Source organism: Pituophis catenifer, unplaced genomic scaffold, assembly GCF_029215685.1.
Source record: "Pituophis catenifer annectens isolate HBS135680 unplaced genomic scaffold, rPitCat1.0.hap2 SCAF_4, whole genome shotgun sequence".
In the NCBI taxonomy this organism is placed as follows: Eukaryota; Metazoa; Chordata; class Lepidosauria; order Squamata; family Colubridae; genus Pituophis; species Pituophis catenifer.
The window spans coordinates 92026468-92048843 of record NW_027256884.1 but is presented as its reverse complement, the minus strand read 5'-3'; the positions used below and the strand labels follow the sequence as shown (position 1 = coordinate 92048843).

The following is a 22376-nucleotide window of genomic DNA, read 5'->3' as shown; positions in this document are numbered from 1 at the left end:
GTGACTGTTGGTGTGCCTTCTGAGACCTGGAAAGATCTGACACCCATGGTTCTACGCTGCATCTCAGAAGCAATGCCCCTTTGAACAGCTTCCTGAATAAGGGCAGCTAGATCTGGTAAAGGCAGAGACTGAACCCCTGCCTGAAAATGGGCCGCCTCTGTAGGTAGAAGGACAGACCCCGCTTGAGGCTCCTGGGGCCCCAACAGAATGCTGTGGTTGCCCTTGGTTGGCTGTCCAAAGGGATCCTGTAGGGGAGCAAATAGCTGTGCGCTGACTTCAGCATGCCTGGAGGCAGAAGTGGAGGGGTCCCCATTCGGGGACCAGGCAAGAGGTGGGTCTTGGGGTGCAGGCATAACCAGAGTCCCCTGGGTCGCCGATGAAGAAGGGCCAGATGCCGGAGCAGCTGGAGCAGGGGTCATCTCTTTAAGAAGAGAGGGACCCGGTAGAGATGGCTGGGAGGATTCCCCTAAGAAGTCAGACAGGCCTCATTTAGAAGGGCAGGTTGAAGAGGTGGCAGCCATCTTAAGGCTGCAAGTGTCACTGTAGGCCTCTAATAAGCACGAGGTGAAAACAAAATGGTGGACGGCCCCAAACCACCTGCAGTAGGCGAAGATGGCAAGTCCGCGGCTTAGAGCTCCTGCTGCCTTTTCAGCCCGGGAAATGAATTGGAATGGCCTTACTGAGATTGCCGCTCTGCCCTAGCCCCCGCCGCTGCCTCAGCGATCAGTCTCTTTGGCGAAGTGCCGGAACGGACTGGAAATAGCGGGAAGGTTGGAAGCCTCCAAACCCCTGCTGCACCAGCCAGGCGTATGGGCAAAGCCCAGGAAACACCGCTCTGGCAATCTGCTGGCCGGCAGAAACCGCCACCGATAAGAAGCGGCCATCAGTGGACTCCGACTGAGGCCTTTCATGCTCGAAGAGCAGGACCTCGACCAGCCAAGCTGGGAGGTGCCTGCAGAACCGCCAATGCGGTCTTCAGTGGGATCAGGCATGAGCCTTTCATGCTGGTAAGCTGAGGGCTCTACCAGATATCAGGGAGCCCTCAGAGCCGATTAGTTGACAAGCGGCTTAAAGCGTGAAGGGAAAAAACCCCTCACGCTGGAATTGACTCAACCGGTGTTTTGGGAGCCAAAATAGACTTTCAAGCAGTCAAGAATAGGCAGCTCAGCAAAATATGCCCATCCAGATCGACTGAGTCTGAAAGCTGGGAAGCAAGAAGAAGAGGAGGAGCTTAACAGCTTGCAGACTCAGTCCTAGGACAGATGACGGAGTTAAACCAATCCTGACTGCTGGCCCCCACACTCAGAGAGAAAGCTATATTGATCAGATATATTTGCTTCTCAGCAGAAATTATGGGAAAAAGATTTTAGCATTCAAAAGCGCTGTCTGGAGTGCTATGTAACTGAGATATTGTCTTCTAATTTATCCATTATACATATAGGAACCCAGATAACCAATCAGGTCAGTATTAGACCTAGAAAGCAGAGAACATGGTTAATTATCACATTCAAAATGATCAAGCATTCTACAGATGAACAAAGGAAAAGGAGAATGAGTACTATATACCAGTTGAACATGCACAATTGTGAGAAATTATGGTTCAGACAAATTTATTGATAAAGACAAGAGGGCAAACCTGATGAGTCTAGCTGAAGATGGAATGATTCTACAAAGGTTGTTTTCAGACATGCCATCTGAAATTCAACCTGGGCAACAAGTTTCTGCTTTCAGAACAAGCAATGTTAATCTTTAAGACTAAATATTTAGGAAATAAATAGGATACCAGGATATTGTGGATAGGTAATGCACAAGCTGTTACTTTGAAGGTACAGTATTAAGCTGGTGAAGTTTTTTTTATTCCCCCCCCCAATCTTCCTCAGTATATATTTATTTATTTTAAATCCTCCTTATTCTAACAGCAGCAATACAAATTCCTATAGAAAGTTATATTCTGGTGCCCACAAAAATGATTGTGTGAAAATAAATATATATAGTATTATAAAATAGCTGTATCTCAATTCTAAATTTGATATGTTTTAAGTCATTGCCAGAACTTCTGGTAGCATTTTAAGTATAGAAAAAAGAGAAACCAAGGGATAAATGCTACATATTCCAATATACTTTTAAAAGTATATTGGAAAGCACTTCTGATTCTAAATTTCTGAAACAAATCAACAGTACCCTGATACACTAAGTGGGCACTAGAGTCTGTGCTGATATTAAGAAAAAAAGTTATTTTTATTTCTTTTTATTTAATTCATTACAGCTTCTTTTATGTTTCTATTAAAGGAACATAAAAATTGTCTGTAGAATAGGGGTTCCATATGGGCTGCAGAAATCCAGTGAACATCAAGTTGGCAACAATTTAATAAATCATTAACTGTAGGTTGCCATACAGTGTCTGTCTGAGTAGATATGACAACTCTACTGTAAAATGCCTGGCTGAATGCATTTTTGTATCCATACAATGTTCTCAGACATGAGATGTGTTCAAATGCAAGCCACCACTGGGAAATAGACAGAAAGCAACACACAGTTTGAACTCTGAACTATATGTTGAAACAATATCTAATAGGGGTCAAACCTCTGTATTTTTAATTGAATTCCATAACACAAATGTAATCACTTTTGATTACATAATCTTTCTCTAAATTGACAAATGTACAATATAGTGCATTGTAGTAGTAGTGTAATTACTAATTACTTATTTAGTGTATTAGTGGTACACTACTATATAAATACAATCTACTTCTACTTCTACCAATTCACTACTGTGGTACTGTAAGTAAAAGATAAAGATTTGCCCTATCCAGTAGTGTCTGACTGTAGGGGCCGGTGCTCATCTCCATTTCTTAGCTGAGAGTCAGTGTTGTCCAAAGATATTTCTGTGGTCATGTGGCCAGCATGAGTATATGCCAAAGACATACAGAATGCTGTTACCTTCCCATCAAAGTGGTACCTATTTGCATGCTTTCAAACTGCTAAGTTGGCAGAAGCTGGGGCAAATAATGGGAGTTCACTTTGTCACACAGTGCTTGGGTTTCAAACTGCCGACCTTCTGGAAGACAAGCCCAGTGTCTTAACTGCTAGGCCACTGTGCCTCCTTTACTATTACAACTACATTATAAAATTCGACGAATAGCCTCCAAAACCAAGTCAATTTCATCCATCAGTTATTACCTATTTGCCAGGCAGCAAAGCAAACCAACATGTGATCAATACCATTATTCCTTTTAAGGAGTTCATAATCCAGGTCTATATTTAAGTACTGACTCATCTGGTATTCATAACTGACAAGAAACTCTATGTTGGTAAATGGTTGACACTATTCCTTTGGAACTCATCATACAAACATTACCATTAGTTTCCTTCCCCTACTATACTCTAGCAATTAATAAACAAAATCTTGCCAGCTAATTTCTGGATTTACAGTCAAGACTACTAATAGTAATCTGCAACCACTGAAAGTATCATGTGGAACTCTGTAAGTTAGAACATAGCTAAATTTACATTATAGCATCAAACTATCCATAAATAATAATTCCATGTATATAAGTTTCTAATTTTTCCAAAAAACCTTCATAAATGTTTGATGATATTTTATTCCTTACTTAAGGATCTCAAATCATATCATAAAGTCTATGGCTTTCTACTAAACTTTGAACAGATTTGAAAAAGTAAAATCTTTTCTGATCAGTACAATTTCTATCATGTCTTTCCATCCAAAAAAATGATTCACTGTAGAAAAAAAAGAGACTTGTTATTTATTACCCCATTTTAAATCAGCCTTACTACCTTCTGCTATACTTGATTCCAAAGTCCGTAGGTCTCTTTCCATGTTACACTCTTAAGCAGTGTATAGTGTTGGCTCAACACTAATGGCAAAAATTAAGAATAATAATGCCTACAATACTATATATATATATATATATATATATATATATATATATATATATATATATATATATATATATATATATATATACTCAATCCTCTAAATTTTTATAAATCAAATCTCAAGGACTGAAGGCCTACATGAAGGTAGACCATCTTTAGTAATTTATCTCACTATAAAAACTCATCATTTATTAAGATTAATAGCCCTGCAGTAGTTTAGCATGGTCAAAGACAGCAAATATATCACAAAAATAATAGCCAAAAGATAGCTACATTTCTCACCGTAAGTTCAATTACAGCAGGAATTTTTCCAGATATTTTTCCATGTATGTGTTTCAGTGATGAATTGTCCCTTCCTCCCCTTAACAAAAACACCACCTTTCCAGGCACTAGGTAATCTCCGAGTCAGAGTATGATACCATTTACCTGATGAGATCGGATGGGCCCGCTGTTTACCAAAACCTCTGTGTCGGAGGGGGACTTCCGTGGAGCCTGCTTAACTGGAGACATCAAGCTCTCAGAGGTACTGCAGCTGATGAGGTGGCAAGCAGATTTTGCAGAATAACATTCAAGAAGCAAATCCAAGACGAAACAAAACAAAAACAAAGGCAAGTGATGGCAAGATGAGGTGGCAATAGGCCAAATAGAGTGACCTTAGTGAATGACAGACAACACATACATCCTTGCTTTATACTTGTTCAGGTAAGTCATGACTATATTTTCTATCTTCACATACAAAGAAGAAAGTCCTTCTGCTCCAGGTTAGGTAAAGAAACTCATAACCACATAAAGAATTAACTTCCCTTCCTGCATCTTCATGTAATGTAATTTAATTTAGAGTTTATTAGATTTAAAAGCCACCCAACTCCATTATGACTCTGTGTGGTATAAAATATATCACATTTAAACCAAACAATCCACACAATTAAAAATACAAAGGGATCTACTCAGGGGTGGGTTCTAAATTTTTTTACTACCGGTTCTGTGGGCATGGCTTATTTTGTGGGCGTGGCTTGGTGGGGTGTGGGCGTGACTGGGTGGGCGTGGCCAACTTTTTTTTTTTTTACCTTTAAAAGCATTTTTTCTACAACCTTAAGAGGTTGCAGAAAAAAATGGTTTTAGAAGCCTCTGACGATCAGACGGCTCAGCTGGGATCGCCAGAGGCTTTTAAAGGCATTTTTTTTCCTACAACCTTTTCGGCTGAAGAAGTTGTAAAAAAAATGCTTTTAAAAGCCTCTGACGGTTCCAGCTGAGCCGCACGATCATCAGAGGCTTTTTTTTTACTTTTAAAAGCATTTTTTCAGCTGAAGAGGTTGTAGAAAAAATGCTTTTAAAAAGAAAAAGAAAGCCTCTGATGAGGTGGGTGGGGTAAGCGAACGGCGACCGGGCCGGGGACTGGTTCGGGGGCATGGCCAGCCAATGTTATTACCGGTTCTCCAAACTACTAGAAATTTTTACTACCGGTTCTTGTGAACCGGTGCGAACCGGGAGCAACCCACCACTGGACCTACTGGAGAAAACCACCATCATTTCACAAATTAAAACAACTAACAAGGGTCCTACCACTAACTCTAGCCCTGGTCCTGGGAAAAGAGCTAGATTGTAAGAGCTCATCTAAATAATATCAGGGTAGGAAAAGAAGGGATTTCATCTCTGGAGAAAAGATGCTACTGCTGAATAGACAATTTCCAGCATCTCCTGAATTGACCAAGTTTAAAAAATGGAATCCAGACCTGCCAACTCTACCAGATAATATAGGGTTGACAGTACTACTTTATCTGGAAGCGACTTTTCTGTATAAAATTTGCTGCTAGGAAAAATATCTAGCTTGGTTCTAAAAACAGGAATATAAATTCCATTAACTGTTTTCTAAAGTATCAGCTTTTCATAAGATCTCCAAATATTTTGGTCAATAGCTGCTGATAGAAACTATACTCAAAGTATCTGTAGTTATCATATTGGGGAAATCAAATCTAGATTGGTTTTCTTCCTACATAGCCAACATAGTGATGCTTAAAAATTTGTGAACCCTTTTGAATTTTCAATATTTCTGCATCAGTATGACCTAAAACATTATTTTTCCCCATACGTGTCCTAAAATTAGTTAAAGAGAACCCAATCAAGCAAATAGATCAAAAACGTCTTATTTGTTCTTTTTTCATTGAGGAAAATAATTCAAAACTACCTATTTTATGGAAAAGGTATATGAATTTTTCAATAACCAGTGTGTCCCCCTTAGAAGGCAATAATTGCACCTAAAAGTTTCTTGTAACTTTTAAGCAGTCTTGCACATCAGCTTGAAGGAATTTTAGTCCATTCCTCCATCTATAGAAATTCTTAAATAAGCAACTTTTCCACTGTTTCATTTCCAATTATGTAACTTCTCATTCCTTGCATCAGCTGTCTGCTTTAGGTTCTTCCTCAACATTTCTATAGAATTAAGGTCAAAACTTTGACCTGGTCATTTTAAACATTGTCCTGTTTAAATATTCTTTGGTGGTATCACTGTTCATTTGGATTGTTGTCTTGCTGCCTGATCCACTTTCTCTGGAACTACAGTTCACAGATACTCTGACCTTTTCCTATAGAATTTGCTGGTACAATTCAAAATTCATAGTTCCATCAATGATAGCAAGCTGTCCTGGTTTAGAGGCAGAAAAACAGGCTCAAACCATGATGCTGCTGCTACCATGTTTCTCAGATGGGATAAGGTTGTTTTGGTAGATTGCAGCATTTGACTTCATTCAAGCCAAAACAGTCTATTCCTCATCCATCCACAGAACATTCTTGTAGTAGCTGTTCACCTTATTTTGCAAACTGTAGATCACCAGCAATGTTCTTTTGGGGAAGTACTGACTTTATTTATTTATAAATTTTATTTACTGTCCATCTTGCATCCAATGACTCTGCATTTCTTCTTGCAATCTTGCCATTGTTCAATAATCTGCTGATAGCGGTCTCACGAACACTGACATTTACTAATTTAAGAAAGGTCTTAAGTTCCTTATATATTACCCTGGATTTCTTTGAGCCCTCTCAGAGCATTACACACCTTGTTCTTTGTGTAATCTTGATTTGTTGACTATTCCTGGGGAGGGTAACAATGGTGTTCAATTATTTCCATTTGCACACAATCTGCCTGACAGTGGACTGATGGAATTGAAACTCTTTGAAAAAAGATTTGTAACCTTTTCCAGACTGGTGAGCATCAACAACTTTTTTCTTGGAGGTCCTCAGAAACCTCCTTGTTCAAGCAAAGTGACAATTCTACATGCCTGTGTTGTGAAGATCAGATTTTGATTGTGATTATTCAGAATTCTATTCTTTAAATAAAGACAGGGCCCTACACATGTACATCTGATTATCATCCCATTCGTTGAAATATTTTACTCTAATTTTCCCTTCAAATGAACAGATAATCCTAGAAGTTCAGCAACATTTGCCACACATAAATATGTAGCTTTGGCTCATTTTCCTCAATGAATAAATGAACAAGTATGTTTTTGATTCATTTGTTTAATTGAGTTCTCTTTATTTAGTTTTAGGATTTGTGTGGAAAACAAATCATGTTTTAGGTCATATTGAGGCTAAATATTGAAAATTTTTAAAGGTTCAAAAATGTTAAGTATCACTTAAAAGCATATATATGCAAGTGTGATAATGAAAAGATGACAATGCTATTAAGCACAAAGCAGCCCTCCACTAATCAATTTTGTTATCGAACATAAATACTGAACATTCAAAAGGCAGACATGAGATATGAAGCAATACACAGAAACACCCATACTGAGAAAACATACTTAAGAGCTAGTAAATGGGCTTCATTCATATTGAGACTAAACCCCAGCACATAACAATCAAAGGACAAATAAGCATCTGGAATCTATTCTAAGAGAATATGCAACTCTGCACTGAACCAGTTCATAATACTGAATTCACAGTTTGTGCATAAAACATTTTCAGGTGCATTTTTTTTTTTACTGACAGCAATCTTATTTTTTTTTTCTCATAGTGTAAAAAGTCCAAATATTCAATTCATGCATGCATCTGAATTAGCTGCTTCTGAAGGTACATAGCCTTGTTGCCAAAACTGAAGAAATGAGACAACAAAATGCAAGCAATAGATGAGATATGCTGCCCCTTCATCAACAGTCCACAAAACAGAAATTCAGCATAAGTGTTGGAAGTATGTTAGCAGGATAGTAAGCAAGGGAGGCAGAAATGTACATACATATGGACATGAAGTACCAAAGAACTACTGGCATGATTAGTTACCATGATATATAGTGGGACTGGAAGAGATGACCCAGCCCTGTTACATTCCCAGTCTTGCATCTATATCAGGATCTCTGTAAGGAAAGGAAGATAAAAAGCAGGATCCAATCCCAGCATACCAAAGCAGTAATAGGGGGAAAAAATCAAAGAAAAAATAGACATTGTGATACTGCCATGCAAGAGTTACCACCACCACCTGTCTCAATCAGTTACAGCTCTAGTGTTAGTTTATTTAGAAATTATATATCATATATTATATATAGACAAATGTGTGTGCACACACACACATTCTTATTTGTAATTACTAGAATAAACATCCCACCACTTAGTAACCATCAGAAACACAGTATAGTCAATGAGATCAATGTTAATGTTTGTTGCTTGGAGGCAACCACAAAAGAACAATAATTTTATACAAAGATAGTCCCAAACCTTAAGAAATAATACACTTGATGAAAAAATTATTATTCATATTAAGATGTGGCATCCTGGGTGCAGATCAGTATTCAAGTGTTATGCAAACAGTACATGCACGAGGGAAATTAAGCTTTCCACACTGAGCCAGAGCTTATACAGCCAATTCACTGCACTCATTCAACCTTACCACTGACATCTACTGCAGCACTTTCTAAATTCTGCAGCTGAAAAGAAGGTTACAAAAAATATGCCAATTACGTACACCCAGTACAAATTGACTTTTTAGCACTGTATGAATAATATTTACTGGATCTATAAAAGCAAGAAGTCAATGATTGATCCTGAAAGAAATGTTATGTGCAATTTTCTGTGCACAGGGTTGCATTTCTGTTGGAATTAAGTGATAAAGCAAAATAAATGTCACCACCAGTTCAAAGGAGCCCATCAACCAATTGTTCATGGCAAATAATCCACCTTAAAGATATTGTCTAATAGAAGTTCCTTAAAGCCAAATTACAGGAGGCATCATGAGCGCAACAGGAACAAAAAGAAGTCATGCATATGATAAAGCCAGTGAAAATAGCAGAAGGGCAGTTTTCCCAAAGCCAAGATTGTAAAGCTATGGAAAGCGGACTGTTGTAAAAGGAACTGGCAGCCATACCCCCAATCTTAGAAAAAAAGTTGTGCCATTCAGAATGTAACCTGATAGTGACACAGCCTCCTTTATTCTGAGAGCTGCAAAGGGGCAGTTTTAGGCTACTTTCCAAGGATACTAGACTTAATGGACCTATGCTCATAAAGAGGAGCAACATACGGAATATACGTACACGATGAAGTTGATAATTTATAAGACCAGAAGGATGTAGTTTCTAGCTGTCCCAGTAATTTAATCCAAAATATAAATGCACAAATTCATGTTTCAAACTGTTCATATTCCCTCCCCTCCACCCTTGCATATCTAAAGAAACAAGTATAGTACCTTACCCAGAATAATGCTTTTTGGAATTCTTCTTTCTGATCATAACACACACAATAAGCATGATGACGAAAACTAAAACTAGAATGCCAACACCGGTTACCCCTAACACAAGGGTAAGAGAAAATACAGACAAGTTACCTGAGGAGAAAAAAAAAAACCACTTTCAGTTATTATTATACCTTGTAAAAACTGATCACACATTATTCTATTCGAATTTTTAATTCAGTTGTGGATGCATCTATATTATCAGTATGTTTTTTAAATATTTTTTACTTGTTAAACATGAAATGAAAACGATTGATATGTTATATAGGATGCCTCCTACCTTTATGTTTAAAAAAAAAACAAACCCCACCAACTAACAGCAACTCAGATTCAGTTTGTAATCAACTAATACTTTTCACAAGCATTATTATATGTCCCAAACTGTATTCTTGTGCATTTGATATTTTAAAAAAGAACTTTATATTTGTCTCTTTTCATATTTAATTCTCTTAAGCATATTTATCTCACCCATCATGGTAATTTTGAATTTTATTTTTGTCTTCTAAAATATCCTATTTTATTTTCAATCACCTGCAATTTAATAAGCATTCTCTCCATCTCTTCTTCCAAGCCATTAATAAAAAGCTTGAATTGTACAGGGCCCAAGATATGTAGTAATTTACTCCAACTGGTATTTATTCCATTCTGAGGAAGAACCATTGATAGTGTTCTTCAAGTATAATTTTCAACTACATATATGTTTAACTGTAATGACATCCGTACACTAGCTTGCTCATCAGAATGCCATAAAGCACTTTGTAAAAGGTTTTATTAAAATAAAATTATATTTTATTGTAGCATTTCTGTAATTTACTGAAAAGTTATGAATCAAATCTTATTTCAGATTAAGGAATTAATTATTCCTTAATCTGGAATAAGATCAATTTGGTAAACTTTCTTGATAATTCTTTTTTTAATCAAGTTTTATTGATTTTCCCCCCCATTTCCCTCCACATATTTTATGAACAGAGTATTGGCCATATCATAACTTATACAATTTAACATTTTCAAGTACATTTTACTCAGTTACAATTTTTGCCAAAATGGATGTTAGTCCTACCAGATACGCCCTTTCTCGGCATGAGGGGAAGATCATCCAGGAATGGTAGTGCTCTGCTTCTCTGCTTGGAGACAGAGTCAAACTTTATTGGCCATGCCTACTCCTGCCTGGGTGCTCCCCAGTTCGACAAAGGCATAGCAAGTTGAGACCCACCACCTGTAAAATAGGAGCCCCCCACTGGTCAACAGGGTGGGGCTGGATGATCTTCCCCTCACGTCGAGAAAGGGTGTATCAGGTAGGACCAACGCCCATTCTCCAGCATATCAGGGAAGATCATCCAGGAATGGGACTTACCAAAGCCGGTCAGTCATACGGGAGGGAAGCAGTCTGGGCCGAACTCTACCACCCGCCTCGAAGTTGGTGCACGTGAAATGCAGCCCACTCCCCGTAATAATGTTGGAATGAGAGTGACTGAACCGCTGTACCAACCTCTGTGACAGACAGCAGTGGCAGAGAAACAACCTTCACAGTAGTGGCACCGGCAAGGTTGCACCCCAGGAGAAATCCAGAGGGCCAGGAGCACCGGGAACAGGAAAGTCGCCAACGAGCGAATGGCCCCCTTCGAGAACCAACGATCCCTGACCAATGGTCCTTCAAGGTGCTCTTGGAGGAAACCTGAAACAAAAAGAACACCATCCTCCACAGGGAAGGACCCATCAAACAATTGTGGCAACAGTCCCAGCCAGACAAGACCAGCCAGCCCAGAGATGGGGTGGAAGGAACAATGGCCACGACATGGCCAAAACACCCCCAGGGCTCCAGGCCGAGGAATACACCCCAGTCGGGAGAGGGGGTGAATTGGTACCCCCTTCATGATGGGCAGAAGAACATAGATACGCCCCCCAAAATGACAATGGTGGGAAGTGGCTGCCCGTCAATTTGAAAGTGACCAGCCCTCGAACCCCCAGAACAGTCCCATTGGGCTGAGTGGTAGTTGTAGCCACTATCCGGCCCAAGGTTGTACAATAGACCACCTGTAGGCCACTGGAATGAACAGGTTAATCCAACATGATGGAGGTCACCTGCGGTGCAGCCAAAGCCAGGCTCCACCGGGAAGGGTGGGCAACAAAAACCCCTCCTGGATAGTCCGAGGGAGACCAGAACCAACCCAGAGAAGGATCCCCCCCAGTGTACGGCCCGAGGGTCCTAATGAACCTGGAGCCCGCATGTCAGGAAGGTCAGAATGTAAGGCCGTTCCCCTAGCAGTGTAGACGGCAATGCACGGAACCCAAGGTGTGATCCCTGAAAGGAGCCCAAAGGAACTGTGGTGACAAGGTAATAAGGGACATAGCCACAGAAGTCCTGAATGCGGAAGTCCCGTGGACCAAAGAAGGTCAAATGGAACCAACAGCATCTTTGTCAGGTGATCCATGAGGCCTGTACCCAGTAAGGACTCAAAAGACTAAAGTTAGAACTGCCGAACTCGTGCCTCAACTGCAATGGCGACAAACAAGTTAGTCTATTTACTCCCAATGGCACCGGAACGGTTACTGACCATCCGAGATTGCAAGGCAAGACTAGACATGAAACAGAAACAGAAGACGAAGATAGCTGCCGAGTCATTATAGTCTCCCTCCTCAAGCATTGAATACCATAGGATGCATATAGCGTGTAGTTATGTGATATATGCTAACTAGAATATAAGACTTATACCAATATTCATTAAATGGTAACATTTCTTTCTCTTCAATCTTCCATCTCGTGGTAAGCCAGCCCACTAGATACATCGTTACATTCCACAATGCTATTCTCTAATAAATTAAATACAACGGAACGGAAACAACTGGCCTCGGAAAGCACCCAAGTTCCCCTGTCCATTGAGGAGGCCGAAGCGCACATCCGAAAGGTCAACAGACTGACAATAGATTGGCCGTTGCCATGGCAGAAAGGACCTTGGACTTCATCCTGACCAATCCCCTGCCAGCGCAGGAAACCTGTACCAGGGATGTGAAGCCATCAAACCACCGACCTGTCCTATTAACCAGCTCAGTGTCTAAACTACTGAGCCACCGAGTCAGGCATGCACCGGGGGCTATGGTGATCCCGTTCCAACCAGAGGCCTGGCTACCTGCCGTGACCGGATTGGCCGAGGAGGGAGGATGGCGAGCTGTCAACAATCTGAAGGGAAAACTGCCAACTAGACGAAGGAGACGATTGATAACCTTATCCGAATGACGAGTGACCTCACTGACGGCTGCCTGGAATCCAGGGAAGAAAACGGCCTCGCACTGAGGAGTAATCCGAACGGCTGTTTTGCACCGCCCGGAAGCTGACCTTACAACTCAAGGCGTGAATGAACATCAACCGATGAGTGTACCCGGGTGACCAACACCAAATGAATACATGGGCATCCACTGAGATCCTTTCCAAGGAACTCGGCATTCCTGAACCCCAAGGCTAACATCCGAGACTAACCCCATAAAGGGAAAAGGACACGGGTTGAAACGTGTTCCAAGATGGTCACAAACCCAAGTTAGATACCCTCCAACCGGGGAAAACATGTTATGCCTGCTGAGAGAGGCCAACAACACCCCAGGAAGGACCCTGCGGGGAATCAAGAGTGTTACTATCCGTGCAGAATGATAAGGCCTGCACCTGAAATACCTGAGCAGTGCCTGTGAACTCGTGGAAGGAACAATCTGGCCCAGTACATTACCGGAGGTAAACAGAGGACATGTACAATCCAGAAAAACGTCCAGCTCTGGCCAAGGAAGTCCCCCTAATGTGGCCTCTCATGGTAACCAACCCCGGTACATGTTGCCATGTGGTAGGACTTGTGGCTACCTCCTAAGTCCAGATTAGGCAGGTTCTACATTGGAGAGGGTCACTGCTTTTGAACTTGAACAGGTGTAAAGGTTCTCCTCGCACATATGTGCTAGCGCTCCCAAACTCCAGATGGCAGTGCTAGTCACCATTTCCAAGCCCTCGAACCAGCTCTGTCTGAAGATATCTCCACGGCCATGTGGTCAGTGCGACCAATGCCAAAGGTGCACAGAACGCTGTCATCTCTCCACCAAAGGTGGTCCCTTCTTTCCACCAGCATCCTTCCACATGCCCTCAAGCTGCCAGGCCGGCAGAAAATGGGACAAGCAACAGGAGCTCATCCTGGCACTAGGGACTCGAATCGCTGACCCCCAATCAACAAGCTCAGCGTCTTAGCCACTGAGCCACCATGTCTCACTTGAGAGGAGAATCTCCCAGGGACACTGGAGGTCCTGCATATCACTGTGTCGTCCCGAGACAGTTCCCGGGGCTGGTTAAGCATTAGCCCTTGAGGCGAATTGGAAGTCCCGACCCAGCACCCCCAGGGTTGGGATCGCCCCCCAGAGGAATGCCCTTCTTAAACCAAAGGGCATAGCAGCCTGAGACGTCAGGTCCCGATTTAAGAAGTGACAGTGGGAGCAGTCAGGGAACTGAGGAGCCTCAGCCACTGCATTCCTATGGTGTACTTTCCCATCGGAGCGGTAGGTGCAGTCAAACCTCTGTAGAGGAAATTGGTACTATGGCGTTGCCCTGAACCTTTGAGGGCTGCCAACTAAGGTGACCAGACCGGTGACAGGATATTGATCCTATGTGAAAACTCTGCGTACCGCCCTGTGAGACAGGTGTGCTTATATCAGGTGACCGCAGGGTGGTATATGTCCCAGGATGTTGCGGCAACTTATATCATGACCAGAGTAAGACCGATTAAATGTCTGAATGTGCCTGGAGAAGCCTTCCTGCTTCTTAAGCTGGAAGGCAACTGTCGCAAGGCCATTTAGAAGCAATGCTGCCTCCTCTCACTTAAGACTGGAGCAAGCAAGTGGCTCTGTTGCAACTGAAGCTGCACCTGAGGCAGCAATTTTCCTGCCTCTTGGAGCAGGAGGAAGGTGGGGCTGTCTGAACCCTGTCACTGCGGCCAAATGGTAGTCAGACAGAAGCACTGCTGGTGCAACTGGCAACTTGTAAACACAATGCAGACCAGCTGCGGGCCTTTAGTGTGGCTAATGTCCTACCCCTGTCAATTATCGGGGCAATTTGGCACTGAGGGATTATCCCACCGCCACCGTAAGGCCGCCACCCCGTTACCTTTTCGATGAGGCAGAGCGGCCCTGCCAAACACTTCTGCAGTGATGTCCGAAGTCCTGTTGAGTTGCATCCGACAGACCGGCCAGAAAGGGCACTACTGTCATGGCCGTGAGTGTGCCACGTGCTCCCTGCTCAACGAGCTGAAAGGAGGAGACATTGCGAGATAGAGCAGAGTGGTCTCGCCACATTTTCCTCTGGCAATAGGCAGCCCTGCTCACTGGGGACTCTCCTGCCGTGGCCATGAGAAGTCTCTAACTTGTCAGCCGCTCTCCGTTAAGTTTGTAGCAAAATGATGCCTAGCGCGCCAGCCTCTACATGGAGATCAGGCAGTCTGGCTTGTTATAAGCTCTCCTGCCTCAGCCATAACAGCGCCTAGTGAGCCAGCTGTTTCCGCCGCAGGTCGGGCAGCCTGGCTCATAGGAGCTCTCCTGCTGCAGTTCAGAAGATGTGAAACGCGTCTGCCGCCTCATTGCAATTTGTGCAGCCTGGCTCCTAGTGAGTACTCCTGCTGCGGCTGTAATGGTGCCTAACGCACCAGCCGCTTACTGCGGGTAGGGCATCCTGGCTCGTCACGAGCACACCTGCCGAGGCCCATGTGATACCCGAAGCGCTGGCCTCAATCAGTGTGCCTAGACGAATCTAGGCAGAGACTGAGTCCCTCTCTGTAGGGGCAGACTAATGCCAGGGGCTGCCTGTTAGCAGGCAATGCCCCCTCCACTAAGCGCGGGAAGGGCAGGAACCTCAGCTGAAATTCAAGCCAGTAAGAAGGGGTACCAGCGGACTGGTGACCCCCACAGAACGCTCACCAGCGATCACTGAGCCTCGCTCGGAATAATAATCCAAATTGCTGTCATTTTACGTTGAGAAGAAATCGAAGAATGGGTGAGTCTCTATTCTCAGTCTCAACTCGTGGAAGACCGAGTCGAACTGGAGAATGCCCAGGCAGGAGTAGGCGTGGCCAAAAAAGTTTGACTCGGTCTCCAAGCAGAGAAGCAGAGCACTACCATTCCTGGATGATCTTCCCCGATACGCTGGAGAATTTCCTTTTTCCATTTTTTAATCATGTCTTAAAATTTCTATGCTTATTTATATAAACAACATCTTAATTCACCCTCAAATTCTAATTTTTCTGTTTTAACTCATATTAATCTCTTTTATTTTTTAATAACTCATTCTTTATCCTAGTACATTTATGCATGTTCGGGGTTGCCTTTCTTCCATTTTATCTTTTTTATTGTACAGCAATCTTTCTTCTCAATCTCTCCCTCCCTTCTTTCCTTTCTTTCTTCTTCCCTCTTCTCCTACTCCTTCTCTACTTCCCCTTCCTTTCTCCCTCTCCTCCTCTTTCTCCCTTTCTAACCCTCTCCTACTCTTATTTCCCCTCCCTTCCTTCCTCCCCTTTCCTTTCTTCCCATTCCTCTCTCTCCTTCTTCCTCCCTTCCATCCCTCTCCTCCTCCTCCTATTGCTGTATCTATTTTCAATTTTCTATTTTCCACTATGGTGTCCAGGCAACCCTGACTTTTTTTTCATTTATTTTCTCAAAATTCCCCTTATCGTTTAATTATTAACAATGTATTTCAACTTATTCCATTTTTATCTTAAATCCTTTACTAGTATAACCTTCCAACCCTAAACAATATCTTTCTTCTATTTTATTTCTTACATGTATTGTTTTATTCTTACTTGCATCACTTATTAACATTTCCATTTTATTCAATTTAACATTTCAATTTTCCCCTTAATTTCAATTAATTCGTTACTAATATTTCTCTTGAATTTGTACATCTTCCAACAACAAAATATAGTCCATTCTGTCTTTCATATTGCATCTACTGATCTATTTTACATTAAATAGTGTATTTCTTCTTTTTTACTTACTCACATTTCATCTTTACTTATATCCCTTTTACAATAATCTGTATCTTCCTTCTAAATTGCTTTTTACATTTCTAAAGTTAACATCCTTCTCTTCAATTAGCATATTCATCTTTTAAATTTCTTTTTACTATCTCCTATTTTCTTTTAATTTCTCCACAATTCCATTTCTTGACACTTTCCTCCCTTTCTCCCATTCCCTTGCCTTCTTCTCCTTTTTCTTCCCCATTTCTTTCTCTTCTCTTCCTTTTTGAGATGTATTCCCCCTTATCCATTTTTATTCTATCACTATTAATCCCAGTGTAATCAGCTTTTTTATTGACACTGTTAATCCCAGTGTGGTCATCTTTTTTATTCTGTCACTGTTAATCCCAGTGTAATCACCTTTTTAATTCTATCACTGTTAATCCCAGTGTAATCATTTTATTCTGTCACTGTTAATCCCAGTGTAATCACCTTTTTTATTCTATCACTGTTAATCCCAGTGTGGTCATCTTTTTTATTCTGTCACTGTTAATCCCAGTGTAATCATCTGTACCTTTATTTTCATTTATTTCCTTCCCAATTCTCCAGGTTATTAATTTAAAAGGCAAGGATTTTTAAGTTTATTATTCCTTTACATATAATTCATATTCAAAGTCCATGTAGTGTCTCTTTTTTCTTTTTTATCTTTCCAGATAGTGTCCAATTCAAACATTCCTTTGAGCCATTCCAATTTCTGTCTTTGTTCTCCATGCTCCTCTTGCAATCACGTTCTAGTTATATAAACAAAACACTCCTACAGTACTTCCAGAATTTTCTCACGATATAAGTTTAGTATGATACTTTCTTTCCACCAGCAGATCTCTCTCTCCAATTCACAAATCCTGCAGCCACAAAATATCCCTTTGTAAATCCATAAAATTTCCTCTTATTATTTCCTCTTCTCCGAATTAAATCCTTTTGTTGTTTAAAGAATACTTCTCTATCTCCTTTTTTCTTGTCTTATTTTAATTTCATCCAAATCCAATTTTAAGTCCCGGTGAAAGGTTCCTTTTAAGGCTTTAGTTTTAGTGTTAAAATTCCTTTTGTTTCTTTGCTTAAATTCCCGAGTGCCAATTAGCCACTAGTCATTGGGACTTCTTTCAAGCTTTTAAAGGTTTTTTTCTTCTTACCTGTGAGTTGGCCAATTACTCACCTGGTAACAATACTCTTGTTCATTCTCCACTCTTGCTCACATCTTAATCCGGTTGCCTCACCTTGTAGCGGACATAATGGCCACCTCTCCCACCATCGGGTCAAAGAGTTGTCTCCGACCTTCCGAGGAGTTTGCCTGCTCCTCTTTGGTCTTTCGAGACGCCTCTCTCTCTCCTCCATCCCTCCAAGACAGTTCCAGTCTGAAGACCCCCCAGCAGCAGTTTATCTGGCTGGGTTTTCGCAAAGCCCATTGGGGCTTGACAAATTCATGTTACCATTCATGTGGCCTTCTGGCAATTACCAGACCAATCTTATAGCACCTAGAAAACAATCTCTTTAGGTATGATGACTCCTCCAGATGCTGGTTTGGAGGATGATGAGCTGGTCCCAGGCATGTCAGGAGGGGAGGCAGATGAGGGCTGCAAGCCAGGAGCAGAGGGGCTGAGCACAGGGGAGCAACCAGACAAGCGGCTGGGTTAGCTAGAGACAGGACACAAGTGCAGCTGGGAAGCCCAGAGATTTTGAATGGAGAGGGCACACATCTGCAGCTGTCAGTGGAGATGAAGACCTGCTTCCTCCTCCAGATCCAAGAGCATGTAGGGCTGAGAGGAGGCAGACACAAAGAAGATCAGCCAGGCTACTTGCGAGGAGGCAGCCTTGTCCCTCTTTATGGGCTGCACCAGGAAGCAGTTTAATTCAGCAAGGGAAGTGAAATGATGTTGGGAATGTATCCATTTCCCTGTTGTGTGTTCTTGCCTTAAACTTTGGATCTTGCTTCTTCAACTGTGGAAGTTGCAGTTGTGGCCTTGTCTTTGCCATATGGATTTACCTTTGCCCTGTGTACTTGTCTTGCCTTTGCCTTGGGGACTTGCCTTTGCCTGGTGGACTAGTGCTGGCTTCTTTTGAGTAGCCTGAATTCATTGGGAGTGAGCTGATGCTGAAACATGAAATTGCTGGGCAATACTACCATATTTTTTGGACTATAAGACGCACTTCCCCCCTCCAAAGTGTCTGTGCATCTTATAGAGCGAATGTTGCCGAAGTCCCACCTACCTGTCAGCCTTCACCCTTCAGCCTCTGCCTCCCAGCAATCTGCCTCCTTGCAGCAAACAACAGTCTGGTCAGCTGCAGCACAGGCTGATTTAGCACGAGCAGCTGATTGGCAGTTGGATCTGCCTTCCAGAATACCACTGATCAGCTGTTCCAGGCTGCAGGGATCGCTGCCGTCCATTGGCGCCGTCCATCACCACTGCCACCTATCGCCGCCTCTACACGCCCCATTTCCGGCCTCCACGTGCCCCATTTTTGGCCTCCGCGCATCCCATTTTCAGCCCGTTCCAGGCAGCGGGGATAGGTAGCGGTGGCGGCAATCTTTGCTGCCTGGAACAGGCCAAAAATGGGATCTGCCAAGGCAAAAAATGGGGTGCACGGAGGCCAAAAATGGGACATGCGGAGGTCGAAAGTGGGGCACGCGGAGAAGGTGATAGGCGGAGCCAATGGGTGGCACCGATCCCCGCAGCCTGGAACAGTGATCAGTGGTATTCTGGGAGGCAGACCCAACCGCCAATCAGCTGCTCGTGCTAAATCAGGCTGTGCTGAAACTGACCAGGCTGTTTGCTGTTTGCTGCAAGGAGGCAAATTACTGGGAGGCAGTGGCAGGTTATTTTTTCTTGTTTCCCTCCCCAAAAGCTAGGTGCGTCTTATAGTCTGGAGTGTCTTATAGTCCGAAAAATACGGTAACTCAGGCATAGAAACCTTAAGACTCCTAACACTGGGGTATGTATGTATGTGTATGTGAATGGGACAGCACATTAGGAACCTGGTCTAGACTCTTTCCATTTTTTTCATGTCAGAATGACTTGTCTATATTCTCTAGATTATTTCTCCCCCCCCTTCCCATTTTAAGGTAGAGTATTTGTTTTCCCAGTAGCTAGCACGTTGCCCATTGTCCAGAATTTCTTAAGAATGCTTTAAGGTTTGGCCATCAGAAGATATTCCTTCAATATACCAAGTGCAATTCATTTGGTCTTGGGAAGTTATAGAGATTTCCTATCATTCATAAACTCAGTCTTATCTTTTTCATTCTCTGAATTTATTAAAATCCACTTTTAAAAGTCCAAGATGTATTTGAATGCACTTATCATTGTATTACTATGTGTCTTACTTATCAATTTATATCATGTTAAGGATGCCCAATCCTTTTTTGTCTTCTTTCACTATCTGAAATAAATCTAAATGCTATCACAGCACCCCACTGTTGTCTCTCAAAACTGCTACAAATGCTATGTTACTTTTTGTTTCTGAACCTTATTTGCACAGAAAAATATTTTAATATTGCTCCATAATGGGATTCTTTTCTCAAAAGTGCGTGCAGTCTTGGCTGATGGTGGAAATGGCAACCCAACTTAACTGGAAGACACCAAATGGGAAGAGACTATCCTAGAGAATGCAATTTTTGAAGGGAGGGCTCAGTGGACTTTTGTCAGAAAAGGGTATATTTTATATTTTGTTACTCACTAGCTCTTTAAATGGACAAAATAAGTGTCTCACATTTGCAGGAAAACAATTAGTTTTTGTAATAGAATGTTTAGACTTATTGCTTAGGAATGAAATTTTCAAACTGACAATTTGCCCCTTGCTAGCTAACCTGAGCTTGGCAGATAGCTAGATATACCAGGAAACAATTTTAGATATGCCAGAGAACAGCATGAAGCAATAAGAACTTCATACTCCTCACAGTTGAAAATGTATCTTTTTTATGAATATGTTTTTTTCTATATAAGATTAACTATACTTTAGGACTCTCCACATAAAGAATCTCTCACTCCATCCAGTGACTCTTCTCTTAGATAAAGCAATATTTAGATCAGTGCTTCCCATGGTTTTTCCTTCATTACCCAAACCGCTTATCAGAGAGTCTTATCACGCTTCAAGGACTGGACATAAATCCCTGCAATCAGTGGGCACTGAATGAATATTCACAACTCGGGGACTATTTATACTATGAAAACGGTATCACTTAATGATATTTACATCATTTCAACAAATTACCATTGGTAATTTCATTGATTGTCTTAATAGGAATACTTTAGGAGAACTTCATATATATTTTAGGCAATATTTAACTGAATTTAAATGTCCTTGTGTTGGGCAATAGGTTTATATGCCATTACCCAAAGAAATTTTTTTTACCGATTTTGGGTAATTTCCCTAGGTTTGGGAAGCACTGATTAGAACCTTTGAAGTTTGTTGATTTTTCTTGGTAAATTTATATATAGCTTTATTTATGCCCCAAAGATCCAAATAGCAAAGTACAAGCATAATCTAAAATTATTTATGGCATTAAATAAAACAGTTTAACAAATCATTTATAAGTATTACATCAAACAAACTCAATCTTATTGATATGTTACTAAAGACCTTGTATTTATGGCCATAGCTAAAAAGTTGGCTATTGCTAATCTAAGTTTAGGATTTTTCTAGGTGAAATGTTAACATGATCACACACACCTTTTACTGGTCTTGATTTTAAAATAAACCAGATAAATATACTGCCCAAAACTCTTTCAAAAATCACAATACAATAGCCAATACTATTACAGTAGAGGTGGTATTCAGCAGGTCCTGACCAGTTCTGGAGAACCGGTAGTAGAAATTTTGAGTAGTTCGGAGAACCAGTAAATACCACCTCTGACTGGCCCCGCCTCCATCTATTCTCTGCCTCCCGAGTCCCAGCTGATTGGGAGGAAATCGGGGTTTTGCAGTAACCTTCCCCTGGAATGGGGAGGGAATGGAGATTTTACCGTATCCTTCCCCTGGAGTGGGGTGGGAATGGAGATTTTACAGTATCCTTCCCCTGCCATGCCCACCAAGCCATGTCACGCCCACCAAGCCATGCCCACAAAACCGGTAGTAAAAAAATTTGAATCCCACCATTGTATTACAGGACAAAAACTTTGAGAAATTGGAATCTTTGATGGCAACACATTTAATCTAGCTTTTGAAAAGACCATTTTGTACTTCTTTAAATGTAAATTATTAAGCTATGTTGGGAGCTGAAAGTTTATTTGTAATTTATTCCAAAAATCACAGATGAATACAGAATTTTGGCTTTTGCCATTAACTCATTTTAAGTTATTCCATGACATTTAATACAATAAAATGCTGGTAAAATTTCTATTCCACTGTCAAAATAAAATAATGGAATAAAATGCAGTATAGCCAAACAAGTACTTGCTTCAGCGCATTGTTACATAAAGTAATTTTAGAGAAAGAAAGCAATTTATGCAGAATCTCTCCATCACTCATTAATTAATCTTTCATTCCATCCACTTATTACTGTACCTTTCTCCATAACCCTGACTTTGATTTTTCCTGGTGTAACAACTATATCTGGAGGGTTTTTAACATCACAGATATAGGTTCCATTGTCCTGAAATTGCATGTTTGCTATAGTGATTGATGCATCTTTCCTGTTAAGGTCTCCAGCCCAGGTGCTTCTGTCATCAAATTGTGTACTCTTTCCAGGATATGCTTTTCCATTGGAATAATAGAAGAACTATAATCAAAAATATAAAAATTAT

At 41.4% G+C, this 22376-nt stretch overlaps 1 protein-coding gene across 1 annotated transcript in view; it reads right to left on the bottom strand.

The window, feature by feature from the left end:
* Window positions 1-22376, bottom strand: part of MPZL1 (myelin protein zero like 1) — a 42262-nt gene that overhangs the window by 7960 nt on the left and 11926 nt on the right. Inside the window, exons 3-5 of the mRNA XM_070942687.1 lie at window positions 22138-22351; window positions 9574-9706; window positions 4324-4429 (exon numbers count right to left, since the gene is read on the bottom strand). Coding sequence (XP_070798788.1) covers window positions 4324-4429; window positions 9574-9706; window positions 22138-22351 — 453 coding nt within the window. The remainder of the gene's footprint in view (window positions 1-4323; window positions 4430-9573; window positions 9707-22137; window positions 22352-22376) is intronic.